Source organism: Pleurodeles waltl, chromosome 7 (assembly GCF_031143425.1).
Source record: "Pleurodeles waltl isolate 20211129_DDA chromosome 7, aPleWal1.hap1.20221129, whole genome shotgun sequence".
NCBI lineage: Eukaryota > Metazoa > Chordata > Amphibia > Caudata > Salamandridae > Pleurodeles > Pleurodeles waltl.
Window position 1 is genome coordinate 551312366 of NC_090446.1, and position 21748 is coordinate 551334113.

At 43.0% G+C, this 21748-nt stretch overlaps 1 protein-coding gene across 2 annotated transcripts in view; it reads right to left on the reverse strand.

The window, feature by feature from the left end:
- LOC138304332 (integrin alpha-M-like) overlaps nucleotides 1–21748 on the reverse strand; it is a 628283-nt gene that overhangs the window by 142253 nt on the left and 464282 nt on the right. For both annotated transcript variants that reach the window (XM_069244296.1, XM_069244297.1), the window contains 2 exons: nucleotides 19074–19147; nucleotides 13856–13997 (listed from right to left, as the gene is read on the reverse strand). In XM_069244296.1, the coding sequence (XP_069100397.1) occupies nucleotides 13856–13997; nucleotides 19074–19147 (216 nt within the window). The remainder of the gene's footprint in view (nucleotides 1–13855; nucleotides 13998–19073; nucleotides 19148–21748) is intronic.

The window sequence follows — 21748 nt, forward strand, 5'->3', positions numbered from 1 at the left end:
ACTGTCTTCTTATTGGTCTACTAGTCCCTTGATGGCAATGGCTACATTTCCTGCAACTATGACACGTAATCGCTATTTGCTTCTTCTTCGTATGCTGCATTTTGTAGACAATGCTTTAGCCTTGCCACGAGATCACCCTGATTATGACCGTCTTTTCAAGATTAGGCCTGTCCTTGATCATTTTGTAGATCGTTTTTCAGAGGTCTATGTTCCAGGCAAAGAGATAAGTGTGGATGAGTCTTTGGTCCTTTTCAAGGGGCATTTAGGCCCATATTTATACTTTTTGACGCAAAACTGCGCCAACGCAGTTTTGCGTCAAAAAAATTAGCGCCGGCTAACGCCATTCTGAAGCGCCATGCGGGCGCCGTATTTATTGAATGACGTTAGCCGGCGTTAGCCGCCGGCGCTGTCTGGTGTGCGTTAAAAAAAACGACGTACACCAGGCAGCGCCGGCGTAGGGGGAAAATGGCGTATGGGCGTCCAGAAATGGTGCAAGTCAGGCTGAGGCAAAAAATTCGCCACAACCCGATTTGCGCCATTTTTTTACGACGCCCATCCCCCATTGAAATGACTCCTATCTTAGCAAAGACAGGAGTCATGCCCCCTTGCCCAATGGCCATGCCCAGGGGACTTCTGTCCCCTGGGCATGGTCATTGGGCATAGTGGCATGTAGAGGGGCACAAATCAGGCCCCCCTATGCCACAAAATAAAAATAAAAAATACTTACCTGGACTTACCTTAATGTCCCTGGGGTGGGTCCCTCCATCCTTGGGTGTCCTCCTGGGGTGGGCAAGGGTGGCAGGGGGTGTCCCTGGGGGCTTGGGAGGGCACCTCTGGGCTCATTCTGAGCCCACAGGTCCCTTAACGCCTGCCCTGACCCAGGTGCTAAAATCCGGTGCAAATGCGGGTTTTTTAGTCCCGCCCACTCCCGGGCGTCATTTTTGCCCGGGAGTATAAATACGACGCATATGTATCGCAGTCATTTTTTAAGACGGGAACGCCTACCTTGCATATCATTAACGCAAGGAAGGTGTTCACGCAAAAAAATGACGCTAACTCCATGAACTTTGGCGCTAGACGCGTCTAACGCCAAAGTATAAATATGGAGTTAGTTTTGCGTCGAATTTGCGTCGAAAAAAACGACGCAAGTTCGGCGCAAACGGAGTATAAATATGCCCCTTAGTTTTTAAGCAGTACATTCCTAGTAAGAGGGCACATTATGGGATTAAATTGTCTATGCTGTCAGAAAGCAGTACAGGATATGTGTATAATTTCCGGGTCTACACTGGTAGGGATTCCAGTATTGACCCTCCTGGTTGTCCGGCCACATTTGGAGTTAGCGAAAAAATTGTGTGGGAACTTGGTAGATGACTGTTTAACAAAGGTCACCAATTGTACATAGATAATTTCTACACTAGAGTATAGTTGATCAAGGAGTTGCTTAGAGTGGACACTGTTGCTTGTGGCACAATCTGTTCTAACCGGAAAGGCTATCCAAGGGAGCTTGTCTGTAAAAAACTTGAGAGAGGACAGTGCAGTGCCTTGCGGAATAATGAGCTGCTAGCTCTGAAATTTTCAGACAGGAGGGATGTGTACATGCTATCTACCATCCATGATGAGAGTAATTCCCCTGTGACTGTTTGGAGTCAGGTTGCGGAAGTGCACAAACCTGCGTGCATTTTGGACTACAATAGGAACATGGGTGGTGTTGATAGAGTAGATCAGAGGTTGGAACCTTACACTGCTCTTCGTAAGTCTTACGTGTGGTATAAAAAGTTGGCCCCACATTTATTTCATTTGGCAACTTTTAATGCTTTTATTATGTTCAAGGATAATTCACCTGAGTCAAGGATGACATTTGTTAAATTTCAGGAGTCAGTGATAAAGAGCCTTATTGTGGTGGAACAGGCAAGAGTTCCTAAAGTAGAAGTGGTGGTAATCAGGCGTCGCAGCACACTTGTGACACGCTAGGTGTCTCAGGTGGGACCCCGATGATGAAGCATGCTACCAACTTGGTTGGTGGGTGAGGGGTCTTTTTCACATAACCTAAGTGCGTTTCTTTTCACAATTTTAGTGTTTGGCACATCACAGACGTATGTGGACACATCAAAATGATATATTACAAAACTACCTGTGTTTGGGGGGGGAGGGGGCACCTATCTTTTTGGTCCTGGGTGCGGCCTTCATCTAGGGAAACCTACCAAACCCAGACATTTTTTTAATCTAGACACCCCAAGGAGTCCAGGGAGGTGAGGCTTGCATGGATCCCCCAACATTTTCTTACCCAGACTCTTCTGCAAACCTCAAAATTTGCTTAAAAAAGCATATTTTCCAGACTTTTCTTTGTACGATCACCGCTCTAGCACAAAAATACCAACTCCCCAGCATTCTCCTCAGTCTCCCAAGTAAAATGACCCCTCACTTGTGTGGGTCCCCAAAGCAGAGTCAGCCTAAAGATGTATAAAAGAAGAATATGTGCTTATCAACTCGCTTTGCTATCCCCATAATCTCTACAAGTTTGTGGCCTTTTTCTGTTGCAGGCACCTGGCCCACCCACACAAGTGAGGTATCATTTTTATCAGGAGACATGGGGGAACGCTGGGTGGAAGGAAATTTGTGGCTCCTCTCAGATTCCAGAACTTTCTGTCACCGAAATGTGAGGAAAAAGTGTTTTTTAGCCACATTTTGAGGTTTACAAAGGATTCTGGGTAACAGAACCTGGTGAGAGCCCCACAAGTCACCCCGTCTTTGATTTCCCTAGGTCTCTAGTTTTAAAAAATGCACAGGTTTGGTACGTTTCCCTAGGTGGCGGCTGAGCTAGAGGCCAAAATCTACAGGTAGGCACTTTCAAAAAACACCTCTGTTTTCTGTAGAAAAATGTGATGTGTCCATGTTGTGTTTTGGGGCATTTCCTGTCGCCGGCACTAGGCCTACCCACACAAGTAAGGTATCATTTTTAAAGGGAGAATTGGTGGAACGCTGGGTGAAAGGAAATTTGTGGGTGCTGTCAGATTCCAGAACTTTCTGTCACTGAAATGTGAGGAAAACGTTTTTTTTGTGCCAAATTTTGAGGTTTGCAAAGGATTCTGGGTAACAGAACCTGGTGAGAGCCCCACAAGTCACCCCATCCTGGATTCCCCTAGGTCTCTAGATTTCAGAAATGCACAGGTTTGGTAGATTTCCCGAGATACTGGCTGAGCTAGAGGCCAAAATCCACAGGTAGGCAGTTTCTAAAAAACACCTCTGTTTTCTGTGGAAAAATGTGATGTGTCCACGTTGTGTTTTGGGGCATTTCCTGTTGTGGGCGCTAGGCCTACCCACACAAGGGCGGTATCATTTATATAGGGAGGCTTGGGGGGAGCGCTGGGTGGAAAGAGATTTGTGGCTCCTCTCAGATTCCAGAACTTTCTGTCACCGAAATGTGAGGAAAATTTGTTTTTTTAGCTAAATTTTGAGGTTTGCAAAGGATCCTGGGTAACAGAACCAGGTGAGAGCCCCACAAGTCACCCCATATTGGATTCCCCTAGGTCTCTAGTTTTAAAAAATGCACAGGTTTCGTAGGTTTCCCTAGGTACCAGCTGAGCTAAAGGCCAAAAGCTACAGGTAGGCACTTTGCAAAAAACACCTCTGTTTTCTGTAGAAAAATGTGATGTGTCCACGTTGTGTTTTGAGGCATTTCCTGTCACAGGCGCGGGGCCTACCCACACAAGTGAGGTGCCATTTTTATCAGGAGACTTCGGGGAACATGGAATAGCAAAACAAGTGTTATTGCCCCTTGTCTTTCTGTACATTTTTTCTTTCCAAATATAAGAGAGTGTGTAAAAAAGACGTCTATTTGAGAAATGCCCTGTAATGCACATGCTAGTATGCGCACAGCGGAATTCAGAGATGTGCAAATAACCATTGCTCCTCAACACCTTATCTTGTACCCATTTTAGAAATACAAAGGTTTTCTTGATAGCTATTTTTCACTCTTTATATTTCAGCAAATGAATTGCTGTATACCCGGTATATATTGAAAACCCACTGCAGGGTGCAGCTCATTTATTGGCTCTGGGTACCAAGGGTTCTTGATGAACCTACAAGCCCTATATATCCACGCAACCAGAAGAGTCCAGCAGACGTAACGGTATATTGCTTTAAAAAATCTGACATTGCAGGAAAAAGTTACAGAGTAAAACGTAGAGAAAAATTGCTGTTTTTTTCAACTCAATTTTTTGTTATTTCAGTTGTTATTTTCTTTAGGAAACCCTTGTAGGATCTACACAAATTACCTCTTGCTGAATTCAGAATTTTGTCTACGTTTTAGAAATGTTTAGGTTTCTGGGATCCAGCATTGGTTTCATGCCCATTTCTGTCACTGACTGGAAGGAGGCTGAAAGCACAAAAAATCATAAAAATGGGGTTTGTCACAGTAAAATGGCAAAATTGTGTTGAAAAATTGGGTTTTCTGATTCAAGTCTGCCTGTTCCTGAAAGCTGGGAAGCTGGTGATTTTAGCACCGCAAACCCTTTGTTGATGCCATTTTCAGGGAAAAAACCACAAGCCTTCTTCTGCAGCCCCTTTTTCCCATTGTTTTAAAAAAAATGACTTTTTCGCTCTATTTTGGCTAATTTCTTGGCCTCCTTCAGGGGAACCCACAAAGTCTGGGTACCTCTAGAATCCCTAGGATTCTGGACAAAAAGGACGCAAATGTGGCTTGGGTAGCTTATGTGGACAAAAAGTTATGAGGGCCTAAGCAAGAACTGTTCCAAATAGGCAAAAAAAGGCCTGCACAGGAGGGGAAAAAGGCCTGGCAGCGAAGGGGTTAAAGTCTCCCACTTTCCTCTTCTAAAACGTTGGTATGTATGGATGCAAGGGCGACAAAGTGCTTTGCGCCATCACTGCTGTGAACTCAGAGGAGATTTGAAAACAGGATTGAGGGTCTGCATTTGGTTTTACAGTCTCAGTATGAAGAAACCCGCACCCAGTCTGGGTTTGTGCGCTCACAATGTGCACCTGAGTTCAGCATAAAGAGAATTGCCCGGGCACCGGTGAGATCATGTTAACCAATCTCAATAATGTTTCTGCACTTTATCCCCCTTGTAAGTGGCAGAACTACAAATCAAGTGTCGACCCAATGCTATGCACCAGTGTTATTACCCTGGTGTTTTCGCCCCGATTAACTGTGGCACTATGAATGAGGTCTAAATATTTGGGGTGTATTGTTAGGGTTGGATGGGCGCTCAGGGTCCTATATCGAGCAAATTAGAATAAGAAATGAAAGGTGCCTGCAAAGGGGAAACACCCAAGCCCTTAAGGTTTGTTCCCTCAATTTAAATCCATATTTAATTTTAAGGTAGCACGATCTAGTAGTTATGGAGATTAGTCTTTCTTTCCTTTCTTTTTTACAGGGGAGCTTTGTGTGGTTGCCCTGGTTATGCACTCTACTTCCGTTTAGTTACATAACGAATTTGAGGTGCGTATCCTCATAGAGGCCAGTCCTCTTTCTATCTTGTATGGTAACGTTGGGACGGCTGCCCCGCAAGTATATTAACTTCCGGGTCGGATCGTTGATTACACACGAGACGCGTACTCGCGCCGTGGCGTTTCCATTCTCAAGCAACGCCGGTATTCAGTGATTCTACCAATATGAGGTGAGCATGGAAGGTTCGATTCGATTTCTTTAAAAAGATTGTGTACGTTTAGGAGCTTGATTTGGAGCTCTGATGGTTTTTGTATTTGTTACTCAGAGAACTTGTTCAATTCTTTGACAGTCTAATATAGAAGACGAATACGCATTACCATTTGACTGCTGGACGTCAGGTACCTTACATGGGGGCTCGGTGTGATTTATAGTTGGGAAGAAGTGGTCATAGATTGTATGGTTTATTGGAAATAATTTAATTACATCAGGCTTTTTGGCCTTTTTTTTTTTTTTTGTGTTTACACATTAGATCGAGTTAATTCACCATATAATGAGAATACGCTTATGCCTTTTGATCCAATGTGTTTAAATAATAAGGTATTTAAGGTGACTTTTTAGAGGTTCTAAAGAAAAGAGTTGACACTAGGGTGTTAGGGCATTTAAATTTCAGATGCATGATGTCACTGGTTTGATTAGTTGGATGAAAGTTAGCATGAGATTAGCTTGGTATTTTGTGTGAGGAGCACTTTGGTAGAACTTTATCTGGATTTCGCATGTTGTGTTTGCACCAATACTAAAGGAATCATCACGTTGGTCTCCTTCATGAGACCTTCACTTTGGTTTAAATTGGGTTCCTTTGTTACGTATATTTTTATATAACTTGGAGCATTTTGGATCCTAATTTTTGTTATTTGTTTATAATCTGTAGCCCTGAAGAAGTTGTTCGGGAATGTTAAAAAAGGAAATTTCCCATGACGAAACACGTGTTGGCTGAAATTGCATCATCAGACCACAATTGTATTACTACGGGCTGAAATTGTATCATCAGACCACAATTTTATTACTACGGATGGATTTCTAAGTGCTGTAAAACTTTAATTGATATTTGGTTTAGTTTGGACAATTTAAACCTATATTAAAATTGATTGTGTGTTTCTCTAACAACTACTCTGAAGTTTTTCATTTGATAAGAAAGGTGCCACACATTGCTTTTCCTTTGAATGAGGTCATTGGAGCTAAGGCCACTGCAGTAATCTTTCACACAGAGCACACAGCTTTAGCATGTATTAATTTATTTGAATTTTTAAATGGTTCTGCTTGTCTCCCTTTGGGTAATTTCGAGCACACAGCGTTGCCCATAGATGTCACTTTGCACCATTGGAGTGTCTCATCCAGTCTTAATTTATTCTGTGAATTCTGTGGCTTGCAGCCCTGTATTTAGAATGAGGAAAATCAAAACTATAAGGGTTAGAATAAAATAGTAACACAACACTGGAAGTGAACTAGGTGCTGACACATGACACGGAACTAGGGCCGCCAACTTTCCAATATCACTCTGCAGGGGACTGTGCCCAGGAGGCCTCAAAACATGCTTACTGGGGAGCAAGTGAACTAGGAGTCGCTGGGCACAGTTTTGCAGTTTCATTCCATAATCCCATACCCTAAATTAAGCCATATTAAAAACAGAACTTGATCGGATTTGAGGGGGATTGCTATTGATGTGGTTTTTGAGCTCCGATCTTTTTTGCCACCTCCTGCAGTCAGTCTTGGCTGCTCGCTGGTGCCATTTTGGAGAGACAAGCTTACAACAAGCATTTTTGCCTCACATTTCCACAATGCTCTAATGAAGTTAGCAGAGCAGCCTGAGAATATTTATGGCCTCAATAAGCGAGATAAACAAAGCCCTGTGTTCAATGTCATGAGTGCTGGCAGGGAGGGGCCCTGAAGAGAAAGACTCTCAGCATCGCGATACGAGGGCATATGGTATTTGTATAGTAAAATAAGCTTATTTTAGGAGCTGGGTATGAGGATAGCACTGGAATAAAGCCAAAACAAATGTCAGCAACATGGGAGAAGGTGGGAGGAACCGAATGCTGCAATAAAACGCAGGCAGCTACCAGCCTAAAACATGCACACATGCACAGAGAAAGAAGACAACCAAAGAAATGTAAAAAAAATAGTCTGTCACAGCAATAGATAAAGAAACCAAAGTGGAACAATACAGTAGTTGGTCACTGCTCTGAAACAATAAAAAGGAGGGAGAAAAAGACAGAACTGACCACTAGCGAGCAAGGGACACTGCAACCAACAAATAAAATAGCTTCCTACCACAGTATAAGTATACTTCAGTATACACCATGTTGAATGCTTATGCTCAACCTAAAAAGTAGTGAGGGCAATGTCTGAATTAATCTTAGCCATTGTTTATTACTATGAGCTGTAGTTTTCTGAGTCTACATATCAATTAAAAATGTGGGTGAACTGGAGAGATCCGACAATGCTGACTCTCAGGACCAACTCAAGATTTGCATCCCATTTCCTAAGCAAAGGGAAAATCCTGTATAATGTTGATGACGTTGTGGGAGGAAACCATGGACTCACAGAGCATACTGTGGAGTGTCTACACTACAGTGTTTAAAAGCAGTGGGCACAAGTAAAATCCCAGTGGTAGTCTCTATAGCACTGGGCTATTTGGATATGACACTACCTCAATGCTTATCTGAGACTGGCAGTCAGTTAGGAGGTGAAGCATCTGTTATCAAGAACCACCTCCGCTCTGTACCTGATCCCATTCTATAATAGGAAGGAGTGGTGCTTTATATGACAGTTGCTGAAAGAGAACACGGAAAGTATGAGACATCAATAAAATAGTAGGAACAATCCGAATAAAAGTTAATGAAGCAACCAGGATGAAAACAGCAAACATAAAATAGAAGAGAAAAATAAAAATGTAAAGTAAGAAACAGAATAACCAAATTATAGGGGGCGAAAAAAGGGTACTGAGAAGGTATGACATTCATACAAGGATAAACACACATCTCTTGCATGCATTTATTTATGAATAAGTGTGCCTTTCACGCTTTTGCAGAGGAATTGGCAATGCCATTTTGTGTGGATGTATATGAGGTAGAGGTTTGTGTGTATCTTACCGATATGCTAGCAGAAACTTCCTCAACTATACATAATTCAAGATACTCATCGGTTACCAAAGTGCATTTAAGATTTTATTTACACTTTTTGGATGAGGGCATGTTAGGTGTATGTGCGTTTTATTAAGTGCATATTAGCTTTACAGCCTTGGCTTCTCATGTGAATCCCAAATCTGTTTTATCTCTAAGCATACAAGTGTTAGACAGGACATCATTGGCATTGTCTCCCCTAACTTTTTGCCCTCTGACCTCCTGTGTTTTTGGACTATTTTGGTTTGCCTTTAGGGATATGTGCACTTTACCACTTCTGACCAGTGCTAAAATGCAGTTGCTTTGTCCTCTAAAGTATGATAACATTGGGTTCTCCACAACTGGCATATTTAGTCTACTTGTAAGACCCTAGTAAAGTGAGTTATATGTGCCCCGGGCCTGTAAGTTAAATGCTATTAGTGGGCCTGCATCACTGATTATGCCACCTACTACAGCAGCCTTTCAAACATGTATTAGTCCTGCCACTGCAGAACCTGTGTGTGCAGTTTTAAGCTGCAGTTTCAACCTGGTAAGTGCACCCACTTGCCATGCCCACATCTTTGTTTTAATTGCATGTAAGTCACCCCTAAAGTGGGTGCTAGTTGACCACAAGGGGAGGGTGCGGTGTACATAAAAGGTTGGGCACATACGTTTTAAGTTTCACATGCTCAGGTAAGTAGATAGCACTAGGGCACACGCTGTGTCCAACTCCAAGTGTAACACCCATGACACCGACACCCACTCTATTTCAGAATGGCCTGAACGTTGTAATGCCTGTAACTACTATTGATTATGTAACGCTCGTTTTAATGTGATGTACCTCATCCTCAAAGTACTGGAAACAGCCTGTGCATACTTTTGTTTTTCCTTTTCTTGACAAAATTATAAATAAAGTACAAAAAAAAGTTTCACATGCCCAGATAGTGAAAGTCTGCTAAAACCATTTTTCACTATTGCAAGGCCTAGCAATGGGGCTGATTTAAAACAACTTGTAAATATACATTTCAAAGGGAACAAGATAGAAATAGGGAGTTTGGTGTCCCTGGACTCTCAATTTAAAATCAAAACGTATGGTGAAGTCGGATTTTAAGTTGTAAGGCTGAAAATGCCACTTTTAGGAAGTTTACATTGTCTTACTTCAACCATCCTGTGCTTTCCCCTGTCCCTGAATACATATCTATGGTAGATGACATCTGGGTTCTGTGCATTCCCACTAGACAGGTACCCACAAAAGGAGCATGGGTGTGGCTTTAGCATTTTGATGGCCCAACACCAGGTGATGGATCTTCCTGGGCATGGTAGGAGGGAGGAGGTGCCACTGCCCATTAAACAGTACTGTGCCGCTTCTTAAATAAAGGACTTCATACCCCCTGCATAGTGTCTGGAGCTGGGGAGGGTAAGGAAGGGTCCCTGGGGACTTCACAGGAAGGTCATGAAGTTTCCCTAACTTTCCAGAACTTGGACATCAAGGTATAAATGCTGGACCACAAACCCCAAGTTGGGCCACTTCAGGGTCCTGGGGAGAGTTGTTATCTATCAGGAGCTGAGCTGTGCTGCTAGGAGGGACTGCCACTGGACCACTTGCTGAACTGGCCTGCTACACACTGTCTACACTGCTGAAAGGAGGGACTGCCACTTAGCTTCTGCTCTTTTGTGTTGACCTGCTGCGTTGGTGCTGCCAGAAGGGACTGCCACTAACCCTCTGCTTTGCTGTGTTAGCCGGCTGCACCCTGTCCATGTAACAGGAGGGACTGCCCCTTTTTCTTGGGCCCAGTGTTGGCCTGCTACCTGTAGGCTCAGGGACCAAGGAGGATCAATCCTCCACCCGTTGCCACCACTATTCTCCACAGGGCTGCCTGAGATTCACCCCAACGAAGCACATCAGGACAAATCAAAAAGACCTCTGCAGCACTTAGCGACTGCTACCTCAGGCTGCTGAGTGTCGAGATGCCCAAACCACCATAGCGCTGTGGCGCAAGCCAAGGTGACCTCTGCAGCACACAGCGACAGCTGCCTTCACCAAGCTTTTCCACACCTGCTTGTGGGCTCCCCATGGGAAGCCACAAGACTCACCGGATTGGAGTTGCCGGGCCGCAGGACAGCAACCATCTCACGGAGATCTCCTGACTGATGGATTCAACAGCTGGATAGAAGCTCCCAGTCTACCTGGAAAAGCAACAGCGAAAACACCAGCCGTGGAGGCAAGGCACCGCCCCCTACCTGACGGACACCTAGGGAAACGAGAGCAGGGAGCTCCCTCACATCTGCATCGCATTTCACTAATAGAAGCAACTGTGTCTTTGCTCCACATTCACTCTTACGGGCCAGGGCAGCCCTAACAAAACAACCCTCCAGCCATAACAACGCTGGCAATTACCTGAGGGAACGCGGCCACACAAGCATTATTAAACTCCCTCGCAATTCATCAAAAGACCTGCCACCAAACAAGTGTATTTGCCTGGCTGGAGGGGAAAGTATTACTGTGTCCGTAGTAATATCTTTAGCACTACAAGGATCTCCCACTCTCCCTGACCTTGCAAGGAAAGTTCACACTTACTTAATGGACATATACTTCAACTCTTGGGTGGTCTAATTTAAATCATTTTCACACTTGATTTCTGTCATTCTGATCTTAATTTACTTTAAGCAAATAACTTATTTTACTAAAGCCAGTGTTGAGTCTTTTTGTGGTGTCTTTCACTGGGTTGCTGTGAGTGAGTGCTACCCATGTACTTTACACATCGCCTTCTAAGTTAAGCCTGCCTGCTCTGTGCCAAGGTACCAGGAGGTGAGCACAGGTTAATTTAAGGAGTGTATCTGACTTACCCTGACCTACCCTGATTAGGATTGTGGTCCGTCCTGGGACAGGCCACATACCCTGAGAGCCCAATTAATAACAACAAGCAATAATGGAAATACCAATTTAATATTCTTGGTTTTATAGCTATGCTAATCTTGCTTTTCATTTAATATTGCAGTTATTTTTTTTATTGTAGTCTTATATATAGCTCAAACCCTGCCGATGGGCATTGCAGTGCTTTAACTGAGGTCAGATTACATTACAAAAGATTTTTGAGACACAGGAGATTAAGAGGTAATTTTATATGTTGGCGGAAAGAGTACTCTATTGCAAAGACTACTCCATCTACACTACATACACACACCCAAATAGAGTAGGGACCGTGGGAGGTTTGGGCATGTTTCTGCCCACCCTATTAGAGAGTGGACACATGGCCTGTTTCCACTGCCTGTCACCAGCATGAAAAACGTTACGGCAAGGGCAGTGAAAGCTTTTAAATGCCCCCCAATGCATGAGAAAATGCTCTCAAGGCAAAGGAATCATTGTTTTTTTTTTCAAAAAAACAAAAATCCCAATTACAGATTTTCTTTTTTTAAATAAAAAAATGTTGAAGGAGCCATCCATCAAAATTACAACTCGTTTTCAGGAACCACTATTCTGGTTTCTGAAAATGCAAGAGATGTCTGCAGGGGCAGCGGACATCTCTAAATACAGCAGAGTATACTTACCATGGCAGAAATATTGTACTGCATTATGGTAATGGAAATCACTCATTTTGCGAATATATTAATCCACCACTAAGTGGTTTTCTCAGAATCACATGATGTTGGGCCAATGAAAGGCCTTTAATCTGTTTACCCCCGTTCCAAAGTTGGCAGTTCTTGACATTAGGCCACATCTCCTCTCTTCATTCATCGGTTTTCCTGTCCCTAAAAATTTCAGAACTATGACATGGAAATGTGCAGACAAATGCTGCCAGCTAATAATTTACTTAATCACCTATATTTTCATCTACAGTTATTCTATTTTTAATATTTGAAAATGTCCTTTTCAAGTTGACTATCATTCTACCATTACAAGCAGATCTCAGAAGCAATGGGCTGAAGAGCACATGTAGGGACAAGATTTAACAAACATTTGAACAGTAAGCCACCCTGCTACGCTGTGCTGCATTAAAGGGAAAGGACAGGATTATGTTGTATTTAACATTATACTATACAGAACATTTCCGTCCTTTCCTTGGACAGACGGCCTTTTGGCTGCCTAGTGCCAGGGTGCCTACATTGTAGGCAGGATTGTTTTTGTGTAGAATGGGGCACCTTCCTGCTCAAAAACAATCCTGAGGGGCGTTTTTCTCTCTCTAAAAAGCACCTCTACTGGGAAGGTGTAGCATTTTGGCACATTCCCAGGTTTACCAGTGTTGGTAAATCTGTGAATATGCCTAAATCCATGGGTGGATGTGTGAAAACACCCATGCTCCAACCATGGAACACCTCCCTGGGGCAGAGCAACGCATTGCAGAGATTCTCCCTGTGTTGCATTACTCTTGATTTATCAAGCCATGCAGAGTCATGCAAAGTGTCTTTGAGTGGCTGGGTAAATCTGACTAAGTAGGTGTTTCCTCCTTACAGCCTTTTTGTTTAGCACAAGGAAAATGCAATGATAAATATGCCCCTATGTGTTGCCAAACAGGGTGTCCTCATTTTGCTAAGAAGACACATGATAAACACCAGTTGGTGAGCAGCATTGTATTTAAAATACAAGAGGAAGATGTGCTGCCTGGATCCTGCATATTCACTCATTTCCCCCCCGTCTTGTGGTGTGGCTGTGGAGATCTACCAACACCTCAGTAGCAAACCAAAAATCTCAAGGACAGGCAAGCAGCATAATTATGGGTATTTGTGTAAAATAATTAGTAAAAAATAAATGGTGCCATAATTATACTGGGCATCAGTGAAACTTTTCAGGGGGCCAGCACCTACAAAGCATCAGGAGTGACCCCTTCTGTGGTTGTGAAACCTTGGTGGTTTGATATGTGTGCCATAAATGCACACTAATCTAATCCGTCCCACTATGTCACATCTGTCAGATGGTAAAGCGGCCTCTCTGGCCGGCCTCAAACCCAGTGATATGCAACTGTCCTCTCAATTAAATATTTAGATTTTATTCTGAACTGCAGTGCAAAACAGGAAAAGATTGCCACCATTCATTCACAAATTGTGCTAAAATCAAAACTATAGAAACAGAGAACACCTCAGCAGACAGATCACCAATCAGTCATATTTCCTTGTTAGTCCTAACACAAATATACAGAGCATGCTTTCCAGTTTTACACGTCGAGATTTCTGTGAAAGTAGGGTTAGTTAAGGTGTCCCATGCAGATTCATTATTCCTTGAGCCCTTGCAAATCTAAGTATAAAACAGGAACCTCACAGAAAGCATAGACAAACAGCAACAATGTGTTATTACCTCCAAAAGTGTGACTTTGCGGTATGACAGGCCTGCGGGGTAGAAGAGTTGTACAAGAGTGTTGTAGGAATCCTCCAGGTCATTCCGAATGGAGACTGCAATGTTGAGCTCGAGGGAGAGACCCACAACCACAGAGCTCAATCTGAAAGAGAGAATAAAAGGAGTGGGCACTTACTCAAGTTATGGCACTCCTGAAACGATCTCCAGCAAATGGAAAACAATTCAAATTCCATAGTATATTGACTGGAGTTAATTGTCTAAAGTAAAGATGTAATGAAGGCTGACAGCACACATTTCAATATTTTGCAGTAGTTACTTTTTATTTTATTTACAGCAGAATTACTTGACTTAGGTGATATAAATTCACAAGTTGTGCCAACACATGACACATGATTTGATCTGGCATAAAGCCTCCATTATCTTTATCATGTAAAAGTGGCCTTTACATTCTATGTATTTAGAAGAGACCCAATCGTTTGGATGAAGTTTATAGCAAATACTGTTGTCCCTTCCACTATTCTGAGGAAAGGGGCAGCCTGTGTGATTTTGCTTAACCTACTAAGAAGGTATATCCTACAGCAGGAAAAGAGTACTAGTTTGCTCCATCTTCCCATTCATCGTTTCTTGCTCTAGGATGTCCCTGATCAGTACATCAATCATGCAGGAAATGGCAATTGCATGTTGCACCCTCAAAGAGAACACCAGTAGATGCTGGAGAGGGAGGGAAACTAAGAAAGTCGGGATGGTTACATAAATGGTGCGATTTTACTGGGCTGATAATCATAGTGAAGCCAACCCAAGACAAAAAGAGAAGCAGACTAAGCCGGACCATAGGTTGTGGTGGGTTTACTCATAGCTGCTGTCCTCAAGGCAGCCTTCTGCCCTCCTGGAGAGAGCCGTGAGAGACTTAGGAAGAGGAGGAAAGGATCTGCAGATAGTAGCGGTGTGACCTCCTTCTGGTAAGATGGCCAGTTTCCTCAGTGAGCTCAAAAAGGAAAGCCACCTTTGAAGGACACATGATGATAATACATAAAAGGAGTCTGTTTTACAGACAGGCTGGCATCCCAGGCAAAGAGGGCAAAGCCATTGTCAAACCAGTTTTACAGATGGGATGTAGCCCCCAGATAGCCACACCTCTGGGTTGGGGTAGAAAGCTCCACACACCAAGAGAACGGTTCTGCATTTGGGAGTTGTCAGAACAGTACATTCTGGGCTAGTTAGATTAAACACTATGAAGGAAGCTATTTTCAGATGGGAGGGCACCTAGTAGTCCACCGGATAACAGTTACAATGGCCCTTGAGAGCAAGAAATAGGCATGAAAGTGGAACCCCTACCACTCAGACCTCAGATCATATCTGTAGTGAAGAGAGAACCAAAGAAGGACCCTCCTGCTGTTCCCTGAACCCTACAAATGGAGGCTGCACCAAAGACTGGACTGCACCTGCTGCAACTTGGGCTAGCAAAGAAAGGGCAAAGCCTGTGTTGGCTCCCTCAAAGAAAAATTGCCTCTGAACCCTAAACAGAGGAGGTCACTCAAAAAGTCAGTTGATTGACTCCCTATTACAGCCATAGGGCAAGAAAAGCTGAAAACGCCTGCCTTGGTGAGTTGGTAGCCAAGAATGCCTGATTGCCACTGACCCGCAAAGTTCAGCCTGTGTGTCACAACCCTCAAAAATTGCATTCCAGAATGCTGAACCTGATGAACCCAGGAGAGTCATTGTAGTGCAGTATGGTAGCCTAGCAAGGAAGTTACTGCCAGTTAAAGGGAACTGCTGTTTCACTGTAACCAGAAACTAATATTCCAGTAGAAAACAATTTTTTGTCTGAATTTCACCTAGATTTTTAGGGGCATCAACCCCTGGGGCAAAATCCACACAAGTACATTTGTGGTCTCAGGTAGCCACAGGAAGACCCACAACACCAGATCAGAATCCTTGAGCATCCTGCATTCTTTGCTTCGAGACTACTCCATTGACTCCTATGTAGGCTCACCCGTAGACGCAGAAACTGGACTGAAGACTTCTTTAACTGCAAAGTAACTGATCAACTGGACCATACAGGTCCCTCTGACTGGCTCCCTGCTGAGGTTTGCCACCCAAAGATTTTCTTAATAGCTGTTTTCAAGTTATTTGTCGTGGCTAACCCTAAACCATAAGTCACGGTCAATTACAATGATTTATTGTGCTAAGTGGAAGTCTGTGATTGATTGTTTCTTTAAAAAATCATATCTCTGGAACCTTCTGGTGGATATTAGTCATTTAGGTGTGTATTTAAAGTAAAAAATACAATCTGGTTTTATAACTTGGTGTCAGACTTTTCTTGTATTCTGTTTTCTTATTGAACTATTTTGGTACTTGATTGACACTTGCTCCTCTGATAAAGCCTTACTGCTCTGTGCCACAGCTACCCAGGACTGAACTAAGGTTCTACAAACAAATCTGACTGGATCTGATAAGGAATGGTGCCTTTATTATATGGTGAACTTGCACGACAACACCATATAGTAAACTGCTTTCTACACACTATGGCCCTCATCATGAGTCTGCCAGTCGTATGACCGCCAGACTCACAGTGGCGGTCCAACCGCCAACAGGCTGGTGGTGGGACCACCACATTATGACCGTGGCAGTGCCGCCAAAGTCGCACCACCAACACAACCAGGCTACAGCAAGCCGGCAGCCTGGCAGTCCCAGTAATTTTCATCCTTCAGGGCAGCGCTACTTGCAGCACCGCCCTGGGGATTACGAGTCCCCATACCACCAGCCTTTACACTGCCATGGTTTACACTGCCATGGAAAGGCTGGTGGAATAGGGGTGTTGGGGGGCCCGGAGGTCCCCTACAGTGCCCATGCACTTGGCATGGGCAGTGCAGGGGCCCCCATGCACAGCCCCTTCGTGCATTCCACTGCCTGACTTACGGGCAGTAGAATGCGCTGCTGCACCGCCACATTGGCGCCGGGTCCATTAGGAGCCGGCGTCAATGTTAAGGCCCTGTTCACTACAGGGCCGGCGGCGGGAAACACTATTTCCACCCACCGGCCCTACGGTGAATTCCTAATAGGGCCCGGCGGGGTTCAGGCCGCACAGGCGATCTGAAGGCAGGAATAGAATGGCAGGCCCTCGTAATGAGGGCCTATGACACTGATCTGTTACACTACCACAATGCTCTGCCTTCTAGGAGTACTAACATATGACATAATTCTGCATTCTACAGGAATTCTCCACTGTAATGCATCATAGGAATAATACCCCAGAACACTACACTGCTTTAGATAGGAATCAAAACAACACATTGCTCTTCAATCTAATAAAATAACTCACAGAACTATTTATGAGGGGTGGGCCACTCCGCATTATGCTTGTAATTTGGAGTTAGGGTTGAATTCAGCCAACCTCCACCCAACAGAGGTTTTTCTCATGTGCAGCTTGAAAACAGTAAGTAGGTGCTTGAGATTTGACATCAGCTAGTGTGATTTTCGGTCGCTAGGAGGGCACCCAATGAGATTTCTCTAAAGTGGGCAGTCATGACCGTTCACAGTCAGAAAGCTGCTACTCAAGTAGAAAATCTACTCGAGTGGCAGCAAAATCATCTCGAAAAGTCCACACCCTCTGACACTTCTATTGTGCCATTTGCACTGATTTTTCAGTGTGGAAGGCGTGCCCAGTGCTAATTCACAATATGAGCAGCACGATGTACCTATTTCCTCCCATTCACAGAATTCTGCGGAATCTCATGGAGTTTTTTGTAAATCTGCTGAATTCCATGGAGTAAAACTCTGCAAGTTCTGCCCAGGCCTACTATTTACTGGGAGTAGTATCCCACACACTGAACTGCAACATAACGACATTGAAGTGCCACTTATCCACTACACAGCATTTCATCATGTAGACCCTACCTTAACACGCAGTGCATCCTATGAACTATTACTAATCTTCAGCTAAGTATCTCATTTGCCCTGATCAATAGAATGTACTGTATTCAATTAGCACTTGCCCGCAACTCTGCGCTGAATCTTAGGACAATGAATCTACTACACTGTACTGTCTAATGTGGACAGTAATTCATTACATTTCCCTGCATGGAGTACAAACATATGCTGCAAACAATATACTGTAGACACTCATAGCACACTCTCCTGTGAATACTTCTATAGGCAGAAATGTAATGTCAGCATTGCACAGGTAGTATGAATAAAAGGAATATATCTTATTGTGAACATACATCAGTTAATTCCGTAAAATATTTATTCTATCTGTTTTGAATCAGAGACTATGTTCCAGAGGTTGCCTATCTTTCAGGTTGGGGGGAGGGGATCCCACCATTTTGAGCAAAGGTCAGTCTGACAGATATTCTTCATCTTCAGGCAGCCAGGTGCTGTTCGTGTGGTTAAATGTGCAGGCGCCTGATTGCCTGAGCTGACCTTTGCTGGGCTGAAGATGTCACAGCCCTGTGGGTGTGACCTTCTCAGCCCAGGAAAGTCAATGGTTGTCCTCACCTCATGACAATAGGAATCCGATAGCCTCAGGCCTGAGCACTTCAGTTCTAAGCGCTGAAGTGCCCAGGGACGAGCATCCATCAGTACTGCTTGTCACAGAGTGAAATTGGGTCAGCAGTCTCACTGACCCTATCACACTCTGACGAATAAGGGACTGCTGCTTCCTCTCATTGACTGACCCATAACAAGGTCAGCTACCGAGAGGAATTGACAGTCCTAATCATCCTGAAATCACAGACACCTCCCTTCCACATCCCTAGGTCACAAACTAGCGGCCTACTAAAAAGAAGGGAGAATGGATGTGTGTGTGTTTGTGTATGTGAATACATGGGTGTGAGTCAGCATGTGTGCTTGCATGCATGGTTGGCCTGCCCTCTACTCCCTGCTTGAATTACCGGGCACCACTGCTAGAATCTGAAGGTCATTCATGTTATATGGCCAACAAGCACATCAGATTTAAACTGCCTACTCCCACTACATATGTATCTAACATTCTTAACCCTCACAACAACTTCACTCTGCCTGTTTATCAAATCAAGGCTATTGTACAGTTAGAATGACAAAAATAATATTTAATTTCCTTTATCCTCAAGCATGCTGCAAGCATATCTTTTCTCTGTATTAACGCATTCTGATTGTGATGTTGACAGTGGATATTGAGGTCAAGCAAGGTCTTAAATTAAATTTTTGTAACTTACATATATAGATGTGACTGCCTTACCCGGAGAAATTAAAAGCGATCTTCAAGTAATCTTGACAGACTCCATCACTGCCACAATTCTTTTCAAATAAAAGCTGCACAAATAGAGAGACCAGTTTATTAGTGTCGAGGTAGAAGTGATGGTGTTAGCTGGGCCTATCATGACAGAACCTGGCCATATGCTGGTAATAGCTATGTTTGTGAAGGCATATTGGATGTATCATGCCATTTCATTAGGTATGTAGGAATAGCATGCTAAAATGGTAACACCTAAGCATAAAACGGCCGTATAGCGCAGGCATATAATACGCCTCAGCAAAAAACGACAGTACCTAGGAGCAAGCTAGGAGATCCGGGGCGTGTGTTGGCTAGAACATGTCACTGTGCTTTCCATTCAGATGAAGCAAACATGGCTACACGCAGTGGAAGGGCACGTTCAGCACAGTGCACTACGCTCACTAAACTTTAATTAAAAACAACCAACAGCCGAAGGCAGGAGTCTCCTTGACCATATACGTGTAAACAAAGATGCCTTAAATATTATTAAAAATCAAATGTACTCACAAAAAATTACCTAGGATTAAGTTAAAGTCAGAAAAAGACTGCGTTATAAGCAAAGTGCCTTATTTAGAGTTTAGATAGAATTGCAAGTCCTCCAGTTTCTGGAGTAAACTTTAAAAATGGTGTGGAAGCTACCTGCGAATTTTTTCCACAACAAGTATAATTTGTGAAGCAAATTCAGCTGGTCGATTCTACTCAATGTTTAAAGTTCCCTCTTGAAACTGGATGATTTTAGGGCCCCATCAAACTTTAAATGAGGCTGACAATTTTTACAATTCACTGAAAAACTTCAGCTGAGTTGAAGTTATTAATCAAAAACACAAAACAATTGTATTGTTTAGCCATTCAAACATAACACACCCAACTGCTCAACACCTTGAATAACATTACAGACAGTATCAAAATGACATTATGACATCATTGATAACATCACAGGCGTGGCACTCTTAACTGATGAATTTGAGTTTTTTTTGTTTTTTTAATAAACTTTCATATTAACTAAAGATTACTCACAGATTATAGAAAAGAAAGAGTTCCTCTATAGTATTAAATATTTCTGTCGATTTTGTTTGACGTGTCTGCACGAAGCTGTCCTGAAGTAAGCATTATCCGTTTTGGCCAATCCCATAAAGAATGGTGAATTTTTGTTAATGGAGAAAACATATATCGAGTACCCAACTATAACTTTTCCATTTATGCAGGGCAGTTTTAACCAAGGGCGCTGAAAGCCCTGCTGAGAAAAGCATTACATGGGCCATTCCTCCAATATCTGAATGAGGCCAGGAAAGGCCTCAAAGTGGAAGCAGACATTAAACAAAGAAACATTCTGTAATGCCTCTTACACATAATTGTCAGGAATACCGGACTGGTGAAAGAGAGTTGTTTTTTTCCTCTCTACAATGGATAGCGTCTTAAAACTGTCCATTTAAACAGAGGTCATTGTGCTTTGTCTGTGATTAACTGCGAATCCGTTCAGTTTTTCGAGATATTTTCCACACAGTGGGGAAAAAAACATTTTTTATGACTTTGCCCCTCAAACTATTTTAGGGAGTCATTAGTTTTTTCTTTACCAATTTGCTAGCCCAAAACTGGCTCTATGTCAGAGTATCAAGGACAAAACTATCTCCCTACAAAAATATAATGTCTTAATCATCGAAAACCTAAATACCGACAAGCTAACTATATATAGGTAAGTATAGATTTACTATTCTTAACTACAAATGCACATATCTTGATAAAATATATATAGACAAGACACATAAATGCAGGGTGCTTACCTTGACCTTATTTATGTAGTCTATATTCTGGCTAGGCTTTGATATTTTTGGATGATATTTTGTCCACGTTATTATCATAGCCAAATCGTTTACCCTGTTTGGAATGGTTTTAACTATTGAACAATTGCAGTAATACTCTCCTAATCTGCCATTGAAAAAGGTTTTGCTTCCACTATTTTACTTGCTTTAATTAAGGGACACAAAACTAAAACCCAAAGACTATATATGTAACTGTTGGAAAGTATTAAATGATTATAAGTAAAATGAGGGACCACATACTCAACGGCTAAGTTGTAGCTGAGCATGACCGCACCTACACCTGATATCAATTCACAAGCATGCAGCTACAGAGCATTTACTCTGCATGAAGGTCCGATTCATAAAGAATCCTGTATCTAAAGTGTTAGAAATGGGGTCTTTGGTTGACAGTCAGGTTACCCCCTGTTCAAGCAAGGACCCTCACTCTAGTCAGGGTAAAGGAGAATCACCTTCAGCTAACCCCTGCTTACCTCCTTGATAGCTTGGCAGAGCAGTAGGCTTAACTTCAGAGTACTAGGTGTAAAGTATTTGTACCAACACATATAGTAACTTTATGAAAACACTACAAAATGACACAGCACAGGTTTAGAACAATAGGAAATATTTATCTAAACAAAACAAGACCAAAACGACAAAAATCCAACATACACAAGTCAAGTTATGAATTTTTAAAGATTAAACTCAAAACTAGCGCTTAGAAACACAAAATGCTTCGATGAGGTGTTACCACGGTGTCGTGGAGGAGTCGTTCCCAATAAGTCGACACCAGCGGTGCCGGACACGGAGTCGCATAGACCCCCAAGTACAGTACCTTTGGTG